At 40.1% G+C, this 17244-nt stretch overlaps 1 protein-coding gene across 3 annotated transcripts in view; it reads right to left on the bottom strand.

The window, feature by feature from the left end:
• The window catches only part of MTRF1 (mitochondrial translation release factor 1), a 57063-nt gene that overhangs the window by 27329 nt on the left and 12490 nt on the right, over positions 1-17244 (bottom strand). For all 3 annotated transcript variants that reach the window (XM_059378256.1, XM_059378257.1, XM_059378258.1), the window contains exons 3-6: positions 14893-14984; positions 13386-13467; positions 13078-13185; positions 3268-3440 (exon numbers count right to left, since the gene is read on the bottom strand). In XM_059378256.1, the coding sequence (XP_059234239.1) occupies positions 3268-3440; positions 13078-13185; positions 13386-13467; positions 14893-14984 (455 nt within the window). The remainder of the gene's footprint in view (positions 1-3267; positions 3441-13077; positions 13186-13385; positions 13468-14892; positions 14985-17244) is intronic.

Genomic DNA, 17244 nt, shown 5'->3' with positions numbered 1-17244 from the left:
AGCAGAGAGCCCGATGCGGGACTCGATCCCAGGACCCTGAGATCATGACCTGAGCCGAAGGCAGCGGCTTAACCCACTGAGCCACCCAGGCGCCCCTTGGTGGACTATATTCTAAGGACAGAAATCTTAAACATTGCTCAGTAGTTTACAAAGTAATTTTTTAAGTTTTTATATATGCTATATAATAAGGAAAAAAGTAAACACATTAAGTGATTAAGAAATAAAACTTTTTACTCTAAGTGGGAAGAGATATAAATACAAGATGGTGAGGGGGGAAAACTCCCTGTAATGTTAAATTTGAGTTGGTAATAATAACTTGAACTGGTGTTAAACTCCTATGTATCTCCTAGCTCTGTCCACTGTGAAATCTAAACATAAGCAGACTTTAGTAATAATGAGCATACCTAGTACCTAGACCTTGATTTCTGGGTACATTTCTCACCAAAAAAATGAGATCTGACTCCCAAGTCTGAGGGCAGAAAGGCAGAAGGTGGGCTTAGGATATCTAATTATACCAGAAAGCAAGGGTATGCTTAAAAATTGATGGGGTCACTGCAAAAGGGACTCCCCTAAAAAGGCTACTACTGGCCAAATCAGGGACAAGTTTGAACATCAAAAGCCATAGTAATTATAACTCACACAATTTAAAAAACAAATATGTAAGTCTACAATGAAGTCAACAGATGAAATAATACTGAGTTTATGATGAAGTAAAATAAGAGAAAGCAAGCAAGAAGGAAGGAGAGAAGGTAGTAGGGAGGAAAGTTGTTGACAGAAAAGAATGCCAGGTAACAAATATAGAAGAAATGACAGAGTTACAAAATCGCCATCTTCCACCCCAAATGAAATAACTGATTCAGGCAAAAAAGATCACTAATGGATGTTACGATTGTGGAAGAAAAGTTGGAAACAGGCTATTATGTATCGCAGGCATTACTCAGTAACTGCAAAGAGAAAAAAATACACTTTTACAATGGAGCTGATTTTGTGGTCATCTTCACTGAAAATCGGACAATTTCAGATTATGTGCCTTCTGATAAGACGCAACATGAATATACACCTGTAAAGTATTCCTGCTCAAAACCTGTGACCTGAATGCAATGGGATAAAAGGACAAGTTGACGAGGACCAAGAGGAATCAAACAGATCCAGAATGTGGGACACCCTACAAGACGAAGGCTCCAGACTCTTCAAAAAAATAACAGCATTAAAAAAAAAAAAAAAGTTGAGGGCATTGGATGGCTCTGTCAGCTGAGTGTCCGACTCTTGATTTTGGCTCAGGTCATGATCTCAAGGTCATGGGAGTGAACCCCACACAGGGCTCCATGCTCAGTGGGAAGTCTGAGTTCTATAAGCCACTCTAGTAAATTACTGAACCCAAAGAAGAGGTTGTGGAAACCTCTCAATTCATAGTGACTTGGAGGAAAGCACAGGTGACAAGCTGGACTTGTGACTAGCCTCTGAAGTAGGAGGGAAGAAAGTGTTGTGAGGCTGAACTCTTAGCTATTCCCCAGTAGACGCTGTCAGAACTGAACTGACTTGTAGGATACCTAACTTGGTGTCCACACAGAATTGAAGAAATTGCCTGGTGAGAGAAAAAACTTGACACATTTATAGTAAAGAACTATTCTGTGAGGAGACATGCATAGGAGTTTTTCATAGAAATATTACAGACTTGTGTTTGATTTTCATAGCTAATAGTATTTTTCTAATAACTGATCCAATTTTATTATTGATGTTATACAAAGGTCTCCAATCTATTGGTTCCTGGGGACAAGTGGATAATCCTTAGTGTCTCATTTAATCCCTACAGAAGAATTATGGGGTTGGGACGCCTGGGTGGCTTAGCTGGTTAAGTGTCCAACTCCTCATTTTGGCTCAGGTCATGATCTCAGCAACGTGAGATTGAGCCTCGAGTTGGGTTCTGTGCTGGGCATAGAACCGGCTTAAGATTCTCTCTCTCCCTCTGTCTTTCCCCCACCCCAAAAAAGAAAAATTATGGGGTTGAGCTATTTTACCCAATTTACTTATTTATTTATTTCTTAAATTTTTAAGTTCCAGTTAACATACAGTGTAGTATTAGTTTCAGAATTTTGGGACTCATCACTTACATATGTTACCCAGTGCTCATCACAAAAGTGCCCTCCCTAGTGCTCATCACCCACTTAGCCCACGCTAAGTAGCCCACCTACTTCCCCTCCAACAACCCTCAGTTTGGTTCTCTATAGCCTCTTTTACAGTTTGCCCTCTCTTTCTTTCTTCCTATGTTTATGTTTTGTTTCTTAAATTCCACATATAAGTGAAATCACATGGTATTTGTCTTTCTCTGACTGACATATTTCACTTATCATAATTCCCTCTAGCTCCATTCACGTTGCTACAAATGGCAAGATTTCATTCTTTTTGATGGCTGAATAATATTCCATTGAGTATATGCACAACTTCATCCGTTCATCTTATCCTAAGAACATGTCCTATTCTTAGGAGATGTTAAGTTGAAGATTTGAGGGATGAAGTCTCACAGTGATTGCTATATTATTCATAGTTATTTTTTAAAAAGTATACATACACACACATATAGGAATCTAGCAAATGTGGCAAAATATAAACAGGTGTTGACTCCAAGTGAAGGTTATATAAGTTTTTAGAGTGGTATTTTTCCAATTTTATGTATGTTTAAAATTAAATTTTAAAAAGTTAGGAAAAAAGATAGAGGCAATATGGCTGGCTTCAATAAGACACTGACCCCATACAGATATTCTAGCACTGATTTCAACATATTACCTGTGGAAATCATATATTTTTTTTTAAAGATTTTTATTTATTTGACAGACAGAGATCACAAGTAGGCAGAGAGGCAGACAGAGAGTGAGAGAAGGAAGCAGGCTCCCTGCTGAGCAGAGAGCCTGATATGGGACTCGATCCCAGGACCCTGAGATCATGACCTGAGCCGAAGGCAGCGGCTTAACCCACTGAGCCACCCAGGTGCCCGAAATCATATTTTTCTTAAGATAATACTTAAGCAAGAAGATCTGAAAAGGTTTGTGAATTCTATTTTATGAAGAGAACCGGCTTCTAATTAAAGAAAACAAAATATCTTGGTCAGGCGTAAGAAGGGCAACTTTACGTGGGGAAGAGTTAAGGATTTCCCAGTAGAGACTGCAAAGTTCAATGTGAAACCCCAAAAATCAGTTTGCTAGAAGTTAAGCTTCCTCAGCACAATACCTACTACTTGAGAGTAAGTTTTCAACGTGTGCAAGAAGTTACCTCATCTGGCTGAGGGAGGATGATAACAGACATGGTTCCTGTGTGAATGCGCTGCATCCTTGACGACAGGCCCACCTCAGGGATTCGCTGAACTCGGTGAATGCCACCTTCATACTTCAGATGCTTGTAGACACTCTCACCAGAAATTCGGGCAGCTGCGTGATGCAGCCCACCTAGGAACAGAAAATCCAAAAATGAAAGGGATCTGGATCTTAAATACCTTTAAACTCAGGCCTGAATGCAAGTACAGAGCCAAAGACGAGAACATAAAATAGGTACAAAATGATATTTTCCCAATGTCAATGTAGTCATATAGAAAAGGAAATATACCAAAACATTATTTATGCTTACCTCTGGGTAACAGAACAACAATATATTTTTTTGTTTTACTTTTTATACTTTGTTTCTAAATTTTCTATAATCAGCCAAGTTTTTTTAATAAAAGTATTACTAGAAAAAAAATACTGGGACATTTTCTGCATTGAACTGCCCTCTGCAACCTTAGGCTGATATGGTATCTATATATAAGAACGCTCAAAAACATAACAATTTAATAATGATGGAAAACTCTATAGGTCCTCCCAAGTTCTCAAGAGTCTATTGAAATTTAGCTCTTGCTCATCTGTGGTGTGACAATAAGCTCCTCCCCCCACCAAATCTTAATGCCTAAGCTAGTTTCTTATTGGACATATATTTTTTAAAAACTCTTTTATTATAAAATAACTTTTATTATAAATATTATATTATAAATCATATTATAATATATATAATATAGATATTATATATATTTCTAATATAAATTATATATTATAAATATTATAAAATAACTCTTTTATTATAAAATACAGACATAAAAAAATCACATGAATCAAATGGTTTAGTGACCACAAGATCAAGAAAAAGAACTTTGTCAGTCACCCAAAAGCTCTCTCATGTGTCCCTTCCCAGTTACAATCCCTTCCTTTCTCACAAGTAACTATGAACCTGACTTATTCCTGCTACAATTTTATTACCTAAATGTGCTACAGTCTAGTCTTGTCCATTTAAAAAAGTTTCACGTCCTCTTTAAATTTATTTATTTATTTTTGTGTAGTAATCTCTATATCCAGTGTGGGGCTCTAACTTATGACCTCAATATCAAGAGTCAACCAGGTGCCCCCTAGTCTGATGCCTTTTAAAGCTCTTCATCTATACATGTTCATCACCTACTTCTTTTGTTCTTTCCAACTTATCTCCCGAGGAACCTGGACGTTGACCTGTAAAATTTCCCACAGAATGCATTTGCCCACTGCATACTCTTGGTACAATTAATTCACCTATCTTCCGCCCTCTGTTCTGGCTACAATTTGGCAGATGGATCCAGAGACCGGATCAGACACCAGCTTGAGCTCCTTGGCAGGACTACAGGAGGCACATAATGACTGTTTTCTTTCTTTTTATGGTCTTGGCAGCCTTTGATGTTTAATGTATCATGGGTTATAAAATAGTGATAGTCTAATTCTGTAGTTTGTCAGGCTTTAGTAGCTAAAATACATTGATAAAGGACATTTCCCCTTGTCTACTGGTTGATTACCCTGTGCTAGAGTTATACAGGAAAGGCAGGATAAATGCTTGATTTTGTTCCTTTACCCATTTTACCAGTATCTGTGTTTTGCAATATGAGTTAGGATTAATCATCTGCAGATGACTATTTTTAAAATATCATTATGAATTCAAGGATCTGAACACATCTAGCATGCTTAAACCAATTGCAATTATTATGATTAAAGTTCAACGTATCCATCTTTGGCCTGCAGGAGCCTCTTCAAGTTAATTTCTGAGTTCTTTTTGACACACCTCTTATTACGGTATTATTCCAGGATTATCCTGAACTATTCTTGCCCCAGACCAGAAATCAGTGATCTCCCCAAGAAGTCTTGGTTCCTTTCAGAAATAATACTTATTTCTTTTTCTTTTTTTTTTTTTCTTTTTTTTGCCTCTTCCCCGGCTCATGTGCTCTCTTTCTTTAATTTTTCTTGAAGAAAAAAAATTTGAGATCACTTAGCTCGGAATTCCTCTCATATAATGAAACCTACTGCACAGGCAGGTATCATCTGGCCTTCAAGTAACCTTGTAGGACCTGGGGCTCATGGAATCAGCACAAAAATGTTGATATTCTGGTTACTGTTTCTGTGAGTAATAAACCATCCTCCACCTCTGACCCATGAAAGTGTGGCATGCTAACTTGTTAGCTTGCAAGTGGGGTAAAATCTCAGACCATTTGGAGTTCTTGACTACTGATATTTCCAGAGTAAATTCAAGATGACAGCCTCTTCTCTATCACTCTGTCTTCTATACCAAGAATCTGGTTCTCAACGATAGAGAAGATACTACAATTAGAATATCTCCTAACTACTCATCTACTTTATTCCGCAGTACACATACAACAGTCTCAGAGTAACAATGCAAGTTCTGCCACAACACGATTACTAAAAACATTACAACTTTTTTGAATATGCTCTTTGTGTTCTTCCCCCATTTTTCAAATGGGTGTACTCAATACTGTCAGATCTTACAGTGGTTATATAGTGTATTCTTCCCTGCTTCTCCTCAAATAGACCTAGGTCTTTTTTTTTTTTTTTTTAAGATTTTGTTTGTTCATTAGAGAGAGAGAGAGCACCTAAGCATGGGTGGAAGGGTGAGGCAGAAGGAAAAGAAACTCCCTGCTGAGCAAGGAGCCCAATGTGGGATTTAATGGTAGGACCCCGGGATCATGACCTGAGCCAAAGTCAGACACTTAACTGCCTAAGCCACCCATGCACCCATACAGACTTAGTTCTACAGGTAGCCACATATTTGATGCTCACCCCATCCCTATGCCAAAACTTCATATTTTAGCTGTCTAAAGTCCTGTTTTCTAACAGATTCCTCAGAAAGGGACCATGGGGAAAGTGTTTCTTGAGTTCTTGCATATTGTTAAGTTTGTACCCTTATACTTGTAAGTTAGTTTCGTTGCTTATAAAATCCTTAACTCAAATTTCCTTAACTATGCCACTACTGCTGCTGCCACGTTCCTAATATGCTTCTAATGAAGACTCAGTGCTACAACATCAGATTTAACCCACTCAGTTTCTAAAGTCAGCATGATGGGGCACCAGGATGGCTCAGACAGTTGGGTGTCTGACTCTTGGTTTCTACTCAGGTTATGATCTCATGGATCATGAGCTCTGGCCCTGAGCTCAGCGGGGAGTCTGCTTCTCTCTCTCTCTCTCCCTGCCCCGCCTCTCACTCACATACACTTGTTCTCTCTCCCTCTCAATAAATCAATCTTTGAGGAAAAAAAAAATAAAGTCAGCATGATGGATAAAAATTAGGCATAGTTTTTTTTTTTTTAAAGATTTTTTATTTTATTTATTTGACAGATAGACATCACAAGTAGGTAGAAAGGCAGGCAGAGAGAGACGAGGAAGCAGGCTCCCTGCCGAGCAGAGAGCCCGATGCGGGACTCGATCCCAGGACCCTGAGATCATGACCTGAGCCGAAGGCAGCAGCTTAACCCGCTGAGCCACCCAGGTGCCCAAAATTAGGCATAGTTTTAAATTACTGTACAAAATGCCAAAGGAAGGTACCTTATCAGAGACTGATCTGTCTCTTAGTAAGTCCCACACAGCGGTGCCTGGGTGGCTCAGTTGGTTAAGCATCTGCCTTCAGCTCAGGTCAAGTTCCCAGCGTCCTGGGATCGAGCCCCATGCCAGGATCCCTGCTCAGTAGAGCCTTATTCTCCCTCTATCTCTACACCTCCCCCCATCCCCGCTTGTGCTTTCTCCCTCTCTGTCAAATAATAAAATCTTAAAAAAAAAGTAAGTCCAAAATAGCCAGTCCTCCAGCGGTAAAACAGGTTAATGTTTATCTTTTTGAACACCAGATAAAGAAGATGACAAGCATTTAGGGGTCAGGTGATAGGAAAAATGTAATGTTTACCATTCACACTCAGTATAGTCAAGATGGTCAATTCTGAAAAATACCTCAACACTGAGACAGAGTGAGGCCACAACAATAAAAATTTTCCACCTCGAAATCATTCTGTATTTTTTTTTTTTTAAGATTTTATTTAGGGGCACCTGAGTGGCTCAGTGGGCAAAAACCCGTCTTCAGCTCAGGTCATGATCCCAGGGTCCCGGGATTGAGACCCGCATCAGGCTCTCTGCTGAGCAGGAAGCTTGCTTCCCCCTCTCTTTCTCTGCCTGCCTCTCTGCCTACTTGTGATCTCTGCCTGTCAAATAAATAAATAAAATCTTAAAAAAAAAAAAAAAAGATTTTTAAAATTTATCTATTTGACACAGAGAGATAGATCACAAGTAGGCAGAGAGGCAGGTAGACAGAGAGGGGGAAGCAGGCTCCCCACTGAGCAGGGAGCCCGATACAGGGCTCGATCCCAGGACCCTGGGACCATGAGACCATGACCTGAGCCAAAAGCAGAGGCCCAACCCACTGAACCACCCAGGCACCCCTCATTCTGTACTTTTAAAATTATTCCCCTCACCTCCTTTACCTACTTCATGTCCAGGGCACATATTTAAATTTATATGACCTGAAAGGAGAGGGCTGCTTTACTGTACAGATCACCAGAGCCAATCTTGGGTCGCCTAGGTTCAAATTTAAGCTCTTCCTCCTAGTTGTGTGTCCTCAGGCAAGTTACTTCATTTGTTCATGCCTCAGTTTCCTTTTCTGTAAATGGTAATTACAGTTTGCATAACAGTACTGCACACCTGAATGAGAGGCCATTCATACTGCAGATCACGTGAGTCGTACTTAAAGTCCTGTGTAAGCATATGACACAGCCTGAACTCAACCTCCCTCCCTCGAAGGGGCTGTTGTGAGGAATAACTGAGATAAACACTCGCAGCATACTTAGCAGTGTTGATATTTACCGTCAGTAAGTTTCAGTAGTGACTGGAACTGTATCATTGGCTCTCCTGGACCAGTTCAAGACAATGTGGGAGAGAATGACAATCAAGATCCCTGTAAATGGAAATTATGATGTAGGGCAGGAAAGTTGATAGACCTCTGAGGTAGAGGACAGCGAGGTGCACTGCTGGCCTTGCCGGCTCAGAGAAAACGCCTTTGGTGGTCCTCATGGATGGGTATGGAGGAAAAAAGCATTTGTCAGATCAACAGCTGCACACCGGGTGCCAGGAGGTATGAATAGCTCAAGCAATAAAACCACATCTGGTACAGCAGCTGTAATGAGAATCACCGGTTGGCTGAGCTAATAGTAACCCACTGTCATTCACTGAGCTCCATCTACTGTCTTTCTAGGCCAAAGAAACAAGCTGAATGGGGATGTGGCAGGAATCACTAACTCTGCATTTTCCAAGTACCTGATGGTGGCATTTATCTCTGCAACCTCTCTGGAAAGGCAATGTTGCTTCTGGTTTACTATTTTCCCAGGTAGAGGCAGTTCTAGTGGCTTCTACTTGGCCTTTACCACCATTAACAGTTCTCCTTCCACAGGTCAGGAAAGAAGATGGGAATTCTGCTAGCTGCTCAGTGTATCTGCCAATTATGTACCCAGAACTGGGAAAAACACCACAGGATGGGTTTGGGAGCCTGCTGGGCCCACTGAGAGCAGGACCTGAGCTAAAAGTCTATTCATCACGTGACTCTACAAGCTCCTTCTCTAATTGATGGCCATAGAGATGCTCTGGGTTTCCCGGAATTAGCATCAGTTCAGAGCCAGTGTCCAGTAGTCCCCGCAAAGTCTGGTTATTTCCATTTCTCTAAGGCATAGTTACCCTGGGAAAAGGTGACAGACCCCTTTTGGGAGGAGGCTGGGAAAAGGGTCAACAGCATAAATACTTGGCAATATATGGGGGTCCTTCCTCAAGGGGACCCCACCCCCTCTTTATTCAAGGGGTTTGGACCTAACCACTGGCTCAAGTCTGAGAACTGACTGAGGGGCCATGGCTTATTTTTATGATTAAAGTTACATTTTTGTTCACTTGATCTAAAACTTTTCTGCTCATACAGGTAAGTGAGAATGTACTAGTCTTCCTACCTCTTTTACTTCTAGGGGCACCACAATCAACTAGCAAATGCCTCAGGCTGCAAAAGTCAGACAACTCCGATTGCTGCCTTGGTTCTGCCATCCGTGACAGTAACTACACTCATCTGGCCTTTGGCTGTGGACTGCTACCCTTGACCCCTGCCACCCTAAAATCCAATGACTTCCAGTACACTTAGGTTTCCCAGTTTAGTTACCAGAGCTCCTACTGTTGAGTCTGTCCCATAGAGAAGAGCCATCACAGAGCCCTTCAAGGATGCCAGGGTTCCCCTTACAAATTTATTTCTCACACTCATGGTAAGAAGTACGTCTTCTGGACACATAGAACTAACCATCATGTTACCTGAAGTACCTTTCCCTGAATTTAACTAGCAAGCAGAAGATAACAAAATGCAATTATAAACATCAATCTGTTGGGAGGGAAGAGATACCAGAGCATTTCATAGAATCCCTTTAACTTGGAAGAGATTTCAATTTGTCAGATGCCAGGTACACAGAATAACAAAGCGTCAGACCTACGTTACATACCCAGAGCTATCGCCCTCCCCTGCTGCCACAAAAACCATCCTGTAATCATTTAGCTTGGACTATTCATGGAATACTTGAATACTGTCCCTATCTGTACCTCCAACCGCAAAACTACAAGGCTCTAAGTCACCTGATGCGTGAATTTTTGCCTGAAAGTATGTTTCTTTTCAACCTTAGCTTTTAGTGCTGTATGAATCTGAGTTCTTCTCCATTTCAATTAAACATTAAAATATATACACCTATTATTTAGTAAGCATATTTTATAAGATAGGTGTTTTTCACCTCTTCTCTATGTTAGACCTTCTATTCACATATTTTTCTTCTCCTGATTACAAATAGATCAATTTTTATATATTATTTTCTACTTTTAATGAGTAGAGGTTTACTCCCAATCTTTCTTTCTTTATTTATTAGAGAGAGAGAGAGAAAGCATGAGCACAAATACGGGGAGCAACAGGTGGAAGGAGAAGCAGGCTCCCCGATGAGCAGGGACCAGATACGGGACTCAATCCCAGGACCCAGGGATCATGTCCTGAGCTCAGGGCGTGAGCCAAAGGCAGATGCTAAACTAACCCAGCCATCCAGGTGTCCCTCCTAGTCTTTAGAGTAAAATATTTAAAGTTTCCCTTCTTTAAAAAAAATAGTCCTTTAAAATTTTTTTTTTTATTAAAAAAGGTTTTTTTTATTTTTTAAGTAGACTCCAGTTTGTATAGTTTGTATAGCCCAATGCAGGGCCTGAACTCCCAACCCTGAGATCAAGACCTGAGCTGAGACTGAGAATCGGATGCTCAACCAACCCAGCCATCTGGTGTGTCTCCTGCTCTTTTTACTTCTTAAAGTGCCTTTATTTTATTTTGCCACTAGGCCAGTCTATCTAAAAGAAAGGTTTCCCAACCACTGTCTAGGGATTGTTCAGGCTGCTCTGCATCCCTGGAACCAGAAACTCTTCCTGTTATTACTGAGCTCATCCTTCATTCTTAAAAGCTGGATTCAAAATATCTGAGAGAGGTCACTGCTGACATTTGCCACCATTCTCTCTTTCATAATGCTGTACTTCTAAAGACTTTTTTTTTTTTTAAGTAAGCTCCACACCCAAAGTGGGGCTCAAACCTACAACCCCAAGATGAAGAGACACATTCTCCACCAGCTGGGCCAGCCAGATGTCCCAAAATGCTGCTGTTCCTGAAAGCTTCCTGAAAGTTGAAACTCTCTCATCTCTAGCTTCCATAATATTATACCTTACTCATCCTTTTCCTGCTTATCTCACTCCTCTCTTTCTTTTGCCAAGAGTCAATCTTTCTCAATGTGGCCATTACATGTAGGTAATTACATGTAGGTAACCTACAATGTAGGTTTTGGCGCCCTGAATATTCCTTCTCCCTAGCCTCTCCCTCACATAATCTCTCAGTGTCAGATACCATCTTTGGGTAAGGGCTACTGAATCTCTCTCCTTCATTCTGTTCTCTCACCAAAGCTCTGCTGACACAACTTCAGCCTTTACTGGATATTTCTAAATGGGTGTTCACAATAACCACAGAGTTAGTCATTCAAAAACAACTTATCATTTTTTCTTCCCGTATGGGCTCTCTCTCCAACTTGAAAGAATATCACAGTCTTTCTGGCTAGGAAGATCAGGATCCCCATGGCTCATCTTGTTTGCGTTAGAACAGACTACTAGGATGTAGTGTGGTACTGGATCTGACAAACCTAAGTTCAATCTCGGGACTGCCATTACGTACTGTGTGGTCTTGGATCAGTCACTTATTCTCTAAACCCAGCTCCTCATTTGTAAAATGGGACTGATACTACCTATCTCATAGGGCCGTGAGGATCAGATCACCTACACTGTATGCAGGACACAGGAGCAAGCGCGGGCCCGTCTTTCGTCTGCTCTTCCTGTGAAGGTCTGCCAAGGTCTATGCCAGGTCTAAGTCTTAGTCACACCTGGATTGCTCTAGCAACCGCTCTGCACTTCGCCTTAAATCGAACCTCTTGGTCCATCCCGCACAATGCTATCCAATAATCTCCCTAAGATATGTATTTACCAAATAATGTGCCTTTTTAAAAAATTAATTAACTTATTTATTTGAGAGAGAGCAAGGGAGCAGGGCGTAGGAAAGCAGAGGGAGAGTCTGAAGCGAACTCCACACTGAGCACAGAGCTGGACATGGAGCTCCAGCTCACAACCCGGAGGTCATGACCTGAGCTGAAACCAAGAGCTGGAGGCTTAATGGACGGCAGCAACCAGGTGCCCCCAGATCATACGCTTACTGATAAAATCTTCAATAGGTCGTTACTCTCTAACAATCAAGGCCTGTTCTGCTTTTAAGGCTGTTCAAACTATACCCCCTGGAACTCATTTCCTATGTCTTCCCATCACATACTCTCGTTTCTCTTCTGATCATATGTATCTTTCACCTTTTACTATGTCTTCCTGTCACAGATATGCTCTGGGTAGACTGGCTTCCTAACATTGCCCTATACACACCAAGATCTCTCCCACCACCATGTGGTTGCTCTGGTTTTTTCTTCCCTCTTCTCTCAATTCCCTCTCCTTGACCAGTGACCGTATTTAAAACCTGTACCAAGGGATGCCTGGATGGCTCGATTGGTTAAGCATCTGCCTTTGGCTCAGGTTGTAATCTCAGGGTCCGGGGATCAAGTCCTACATCAGGCTCTCTGCTCAGTGGGGAGCCTGCTTCTTCCTCTCCCTCTGCCTGCTGCTCCCCCTGCAGGGGGACTAATAAAATAAAGCCTGTACCAAGCACAACTTACTTATTCTAGATAGTAGCTTTCATTTTTCTCTATTGTTTAACTTACTTTAATCCCCTTTCCCTACTTTATTATTGGGTTTCAATGTATAAGCAAGAAGAAACAAACTTTCATATGGCTTAAAAGAATAAGGAACAAAGATACTATCAGATGTTCTGATTTAACATAACTGAGTATTTAGAAGTTTAAGGACTTCAGGTGCGTAGGTGACTCACTTTAGTGTCCTACTCTTGGTTTCAGCTCATATCATGATACCAAGTTCCTGGGATTGCGTCCCACATTGGGCTGCCTGCTCAGCGGGGAGTTTGCTTCTCCCTCTGCCCGCCCCCAACTCATGTGTGCTCTCTCTCTTGCAAAAACAGATAAATAGAATCTTTTAAAAAAATAGGACAACATAGTTCTAATCAAGATCAGAGATAAAATAATTCTCAGCATCATCTATGGGCTAAACCCTCAAATATTCCTACCATAATCAGCTGGTGTATAATTCAGGAGTTCAAATTTCCAGTTTTTATAGCTTGAATAATTCTGGTACATATCAAATATTTCCCGAGTAAACTGTTGGCAGATATCACCTAAAAAAATACAAAAAATATTCAGTCAGCACAGATTGTTTTAAAGAAAGCCCTTCTTAGGTACAGGCCCCCTGGAAAATAAGGAGTAACTGCTTCCACAGTGAAACATAACTACTGGACTGTTAAAGTTATACAGTATCAAACCAAGGTAAAATTTAAGTGTTTTTTTAGATCATTTAAGATAAAATTATTTAACTGACCTCCAGTAGTTCTTCCAGATGTCACCTCTAAAATAACATCATTTTTGTCATATTTCTCCTTTGGCACCAGACTCTGGAAAAGCTGAAAAAGGAAAAAAAGATCAGCATTTGTATGTATATTTTCCATGATTATACTATTGCTTGATTTTAGACAAAAGACCTCCAAACATTAAAAAAAAGTCAGTGATTAACAAAATTATATAGTATCCCAATGAGATCTAGTCATTAAATGCTACAATAAGTAGACTGCATTAGAACTAAAATAAGTGATCAATTCATGCTAACAATGGAGTTACTTGTCAGGGTATTCTCCACAATGCTATCAGATTATCTTAATTTTCTAAAATGCCCAAGTTTAGATCAAAGTCCAGAGCGTTCCATTCAATTTTTTTCAGATTTTGCCTCTTATTAGCTCTAAACAGCAGCTTCTTTCATCTAATGAAATGACGATGTGAAGCTTTGAAAAGTCTTCACTTGGAGAAAATGAGGCCTCTTCACATATGACTGCGTATTTTCTCCTGCCACAGATGACAGTTGGCCCCAGGTCGTGCCCTCTGTTCTCAGTAGAGCTGTTCTGCTTAAAGAATATATTGAGGACTCCCAGGATAAGGCTGAAATGGTTTCTGAGTTGTGACAAAAAAACAAGGGGCTTCCTAATAAAGTAACTAGCTTCCTTCTAAAGAAGAAAAGGGAGGCAATTTTATTTTTTATTTATTAGTGAAACGTTTTTCAAATCAAACTACCTACCGGCCATGACTCCCCCTACTGCCAATTTTTGAAATACTCTATCTCTGTTAGAAATGGTAATCTGTGAGAGGGAATATCAGACCAAGAGCGACAGTCTTTCTGCCTTTGACTTGCTGGTTATATCAGTGATAACAGTAACTGATACCTCTACCTCATTCCTCTCAACGAGCCCCTGTATGGAGTCCCAGAGTAGGGGGCCCGAAGGCAGGACAAGGGCAAACAGGACAGAAGGGAAGAAACTACAGATGCTATACAGCCCTGTGGTTTTCACTGCCTTTTAGACAAATCATCCATTGAACTACAAGGAGCTAAAGACTTGGTATGAACCAACTGTGTCTGTACCTTTGGATTCACTCCACTCTATACAGAAAGCAATTTTCGATCCTTAATTAACACAATCACTATGTACCACTCCCCTTTTCTAAGGCTTAAAAACTAAATTCTTCCTCTTGTTAGGTGATTCTTTAGGTGAACTAAATTTCTTTACCAGCATCTGCCGCCTTGGCTGGCAAGTTAACAGCTTTGGAACATAATTCCTCGTGGAGGTGAGGGGGGAGATGATGTTTTATTTTCTGTCATCCCAGTCGGTTCAACCTCATTCTGTAGCAAATTACAGTACTAAACCCGGCTAACTCATTCACCATTAACAAAGGTTTAATAAACTGGTGTTTGGAAAGGACTTTGAACACCAAAGTATAGCCTCGTAAAACAGTATTCTTTTATAGTAACACGATTGAGCAGTTTACCTCCTAAAACATACCTCACTGTATAACACATGGATTTTTTGAGCGATAGTTTCCCTCTCTTCCAATGCAAGTTCTTGTAACTGCTTTTCATCTTGTTTATTTAGACCTACAAACCATCAACAAAAATTATGTTTTTAAATACAGGAAAACTCTTATATAGCTAGCTAATTTCTGTTTATAAATTTTATTTCAGTTGTGAAGGAGGGATTATACAAAAGGTCAGAATAGTTGGAGAATATTAAATTAATAAGTACTTGTGAAGCATGTCTAAAAAAACTCAGTGTGTAAGGAAGTATGTATGATCATTGCCCAAAAGTTTATGATTTGAATATCTAAAACTAATTACAGAAATCAATGATTAATAAAACAAGTCTGAAAAAGGACTGGTTAATTAAATATAGACCCAAATAAGGTAAGTTTTGGAGTAAACTGGAGTGACCACATCTTGTCTTAAAGGTAGCAGCCATTACTCAGCACACCGTGGTGTAATCCGGGAGGGCTGAAGCCTCCATTTTCTTCCCCTCAAAGTCAGAAATAAGAACTCTTAGAATTTTGAAATCTCTTGAAATACCTAGTGAACACTTTTTAAAAGCACCATGTAAGTCAAATGAAACAACTCTGTAACCTCTGTTTTATGGAAACAATTGTCCTTTTCACATCATTTCAAGAGAGAAAGTTAAAATCCTGGAACTCCCAACAAAAAAGCTAACAATGAGAGATAATAGATCTTACGACCTTTGACTCCATTGCTCTGGATACCTAGACTTCATTTGTTAGTGGTGATGCTTGCCAGCTGATGTAGAAATGTTTGATTCTTAATAGCAAAGAAGAAAACAGAAATAAAAAGTCCTAATTATAAAACAGGGAAGGCTCCTGAAACTTCTTCCCTGGTCATGGAAGTCATTAACACCTGGTGGGACTCTATTCCTCATTCATACCTTCAACATCTAACACTTATTATGCACCAGATACTCTGCTAGTTGTTGGAGACATAGGGATGAATAAAATGTGGTTCCAGGCCTTAAGTCACTCAGTCTGGTGGGAAATAGGACATGTACACATGAGTACAGTATGGGATAGGACAGTGCCATGGAGGCACAAAGGAGGGGGTCTAACCCAGACCTTAGCACTTGAGGAAGGCTTCCTGGATAGATGTCCTCTGAACTAAATTCTAATTACAGATCATCTGTTGCAGAATTGTAATATCACTCGTGGCCCCATATCATGTACTTATGCCACAAATGGACACTAGGCAGACATTACTCCATATAGGTACCTACTGTGTCAAAGATAGCAGAAAAACCTGATATGCAGTCACATAAAATTATTTTTGTGGCCTCTTATTATTTTCTGATGTCTGAAATCTAACCTAATTCAGTTTCATTATATCAAGAAAGATTTGAGAGTCTATTATATCCTATGTTCAGTGTTGCAGGAAATATAAAAATGAGTAAGACACAGGCTCTGTCTTTGAGAAACAGATAATGAGGGAAGTGGCAGAAATTAAGACAATTACATAAAGGTTCAAAATTCAAAACAGAAAAAGATAACATTTTTGTTTTACAGAGGGGACTGAAGCCAAAGTATGACTTCCAAGCCATACTTTATAAGTGAAATGAATTTTAACAAGGTAAAATTGGTGGGTAACGATTTGTTAAAGACAGAAATGGGATGATGTGTATATTCAGGGAACAGCAAGTTATCTATTTTTCTTGAAAGGTTTGCATATGCAAAGAGAATTAATACATTATACAGAGAGGCTGGTGTCAGTTTTCAGAAACTCCTTTTTTTTTAAATATATTTTTTTTATTTATGAGAGAGAGAGAGAGAGACAGCACAAGTGGGTTTGGAGAGGAGCACCAGGGAGAGAGCGAACCAGACTCCATCCCAGGACCCCGGGATCATGACCTGATCTGAAGGCAGATGCTTAACTGACTAAGCCACCCAGGGGCCTTTCTGCAAAGGCTCTTAAATACCAAATCGAGAAATTTATATTTATAGGCTACGGGAGCTACTGAAAATTTTGAGCAGGGGAGTAATCTGATTAAGGTTGTCCTTGGACTGGGAAAGCCTGGAAGTGGCACAAAAAGTTAGGAATGTATCGTAATTATCCAGGATGAGCTATAATAAAGATATAGGGGCACCTGGGTGGCTCAGTGGGTTAAGCCGCTGCCTTCGGCTCAGGTCATGATCTCAGGGTCCTGGGATCGAGTCCAGCATCGGGCTCCCTGCTCAGCAGGGAGCCTGCTTCCCTCTCTCTCTCTCTGCCTGCCTCTGTCTACTGTGATCTCTCTCTGTCAAATAAATAAATAAAATCTTTTTATTTTTTTTTATTTTTTTTTTTAAAGATTTTATTTATTTATTTG

The sequence above is a fragment of the Mustela nigripes genome, chromosome 15, assembly GCF_022355385.1.
Source record: "Mustela nigripes isolate SB6536 chromosome 15, MUSNIG.SB6536, whole genome shotgun sequence".
NCBI lineage: Eukaryota > Metazoa > Chordata > Mammalia > Carnivora > Mustelidae > Mustela > Mustela nigripes.
Note: the sequence above shows the minus strand (reverse complement) of the source record. Positions and strands in the feature narration are given on the sequence as shown.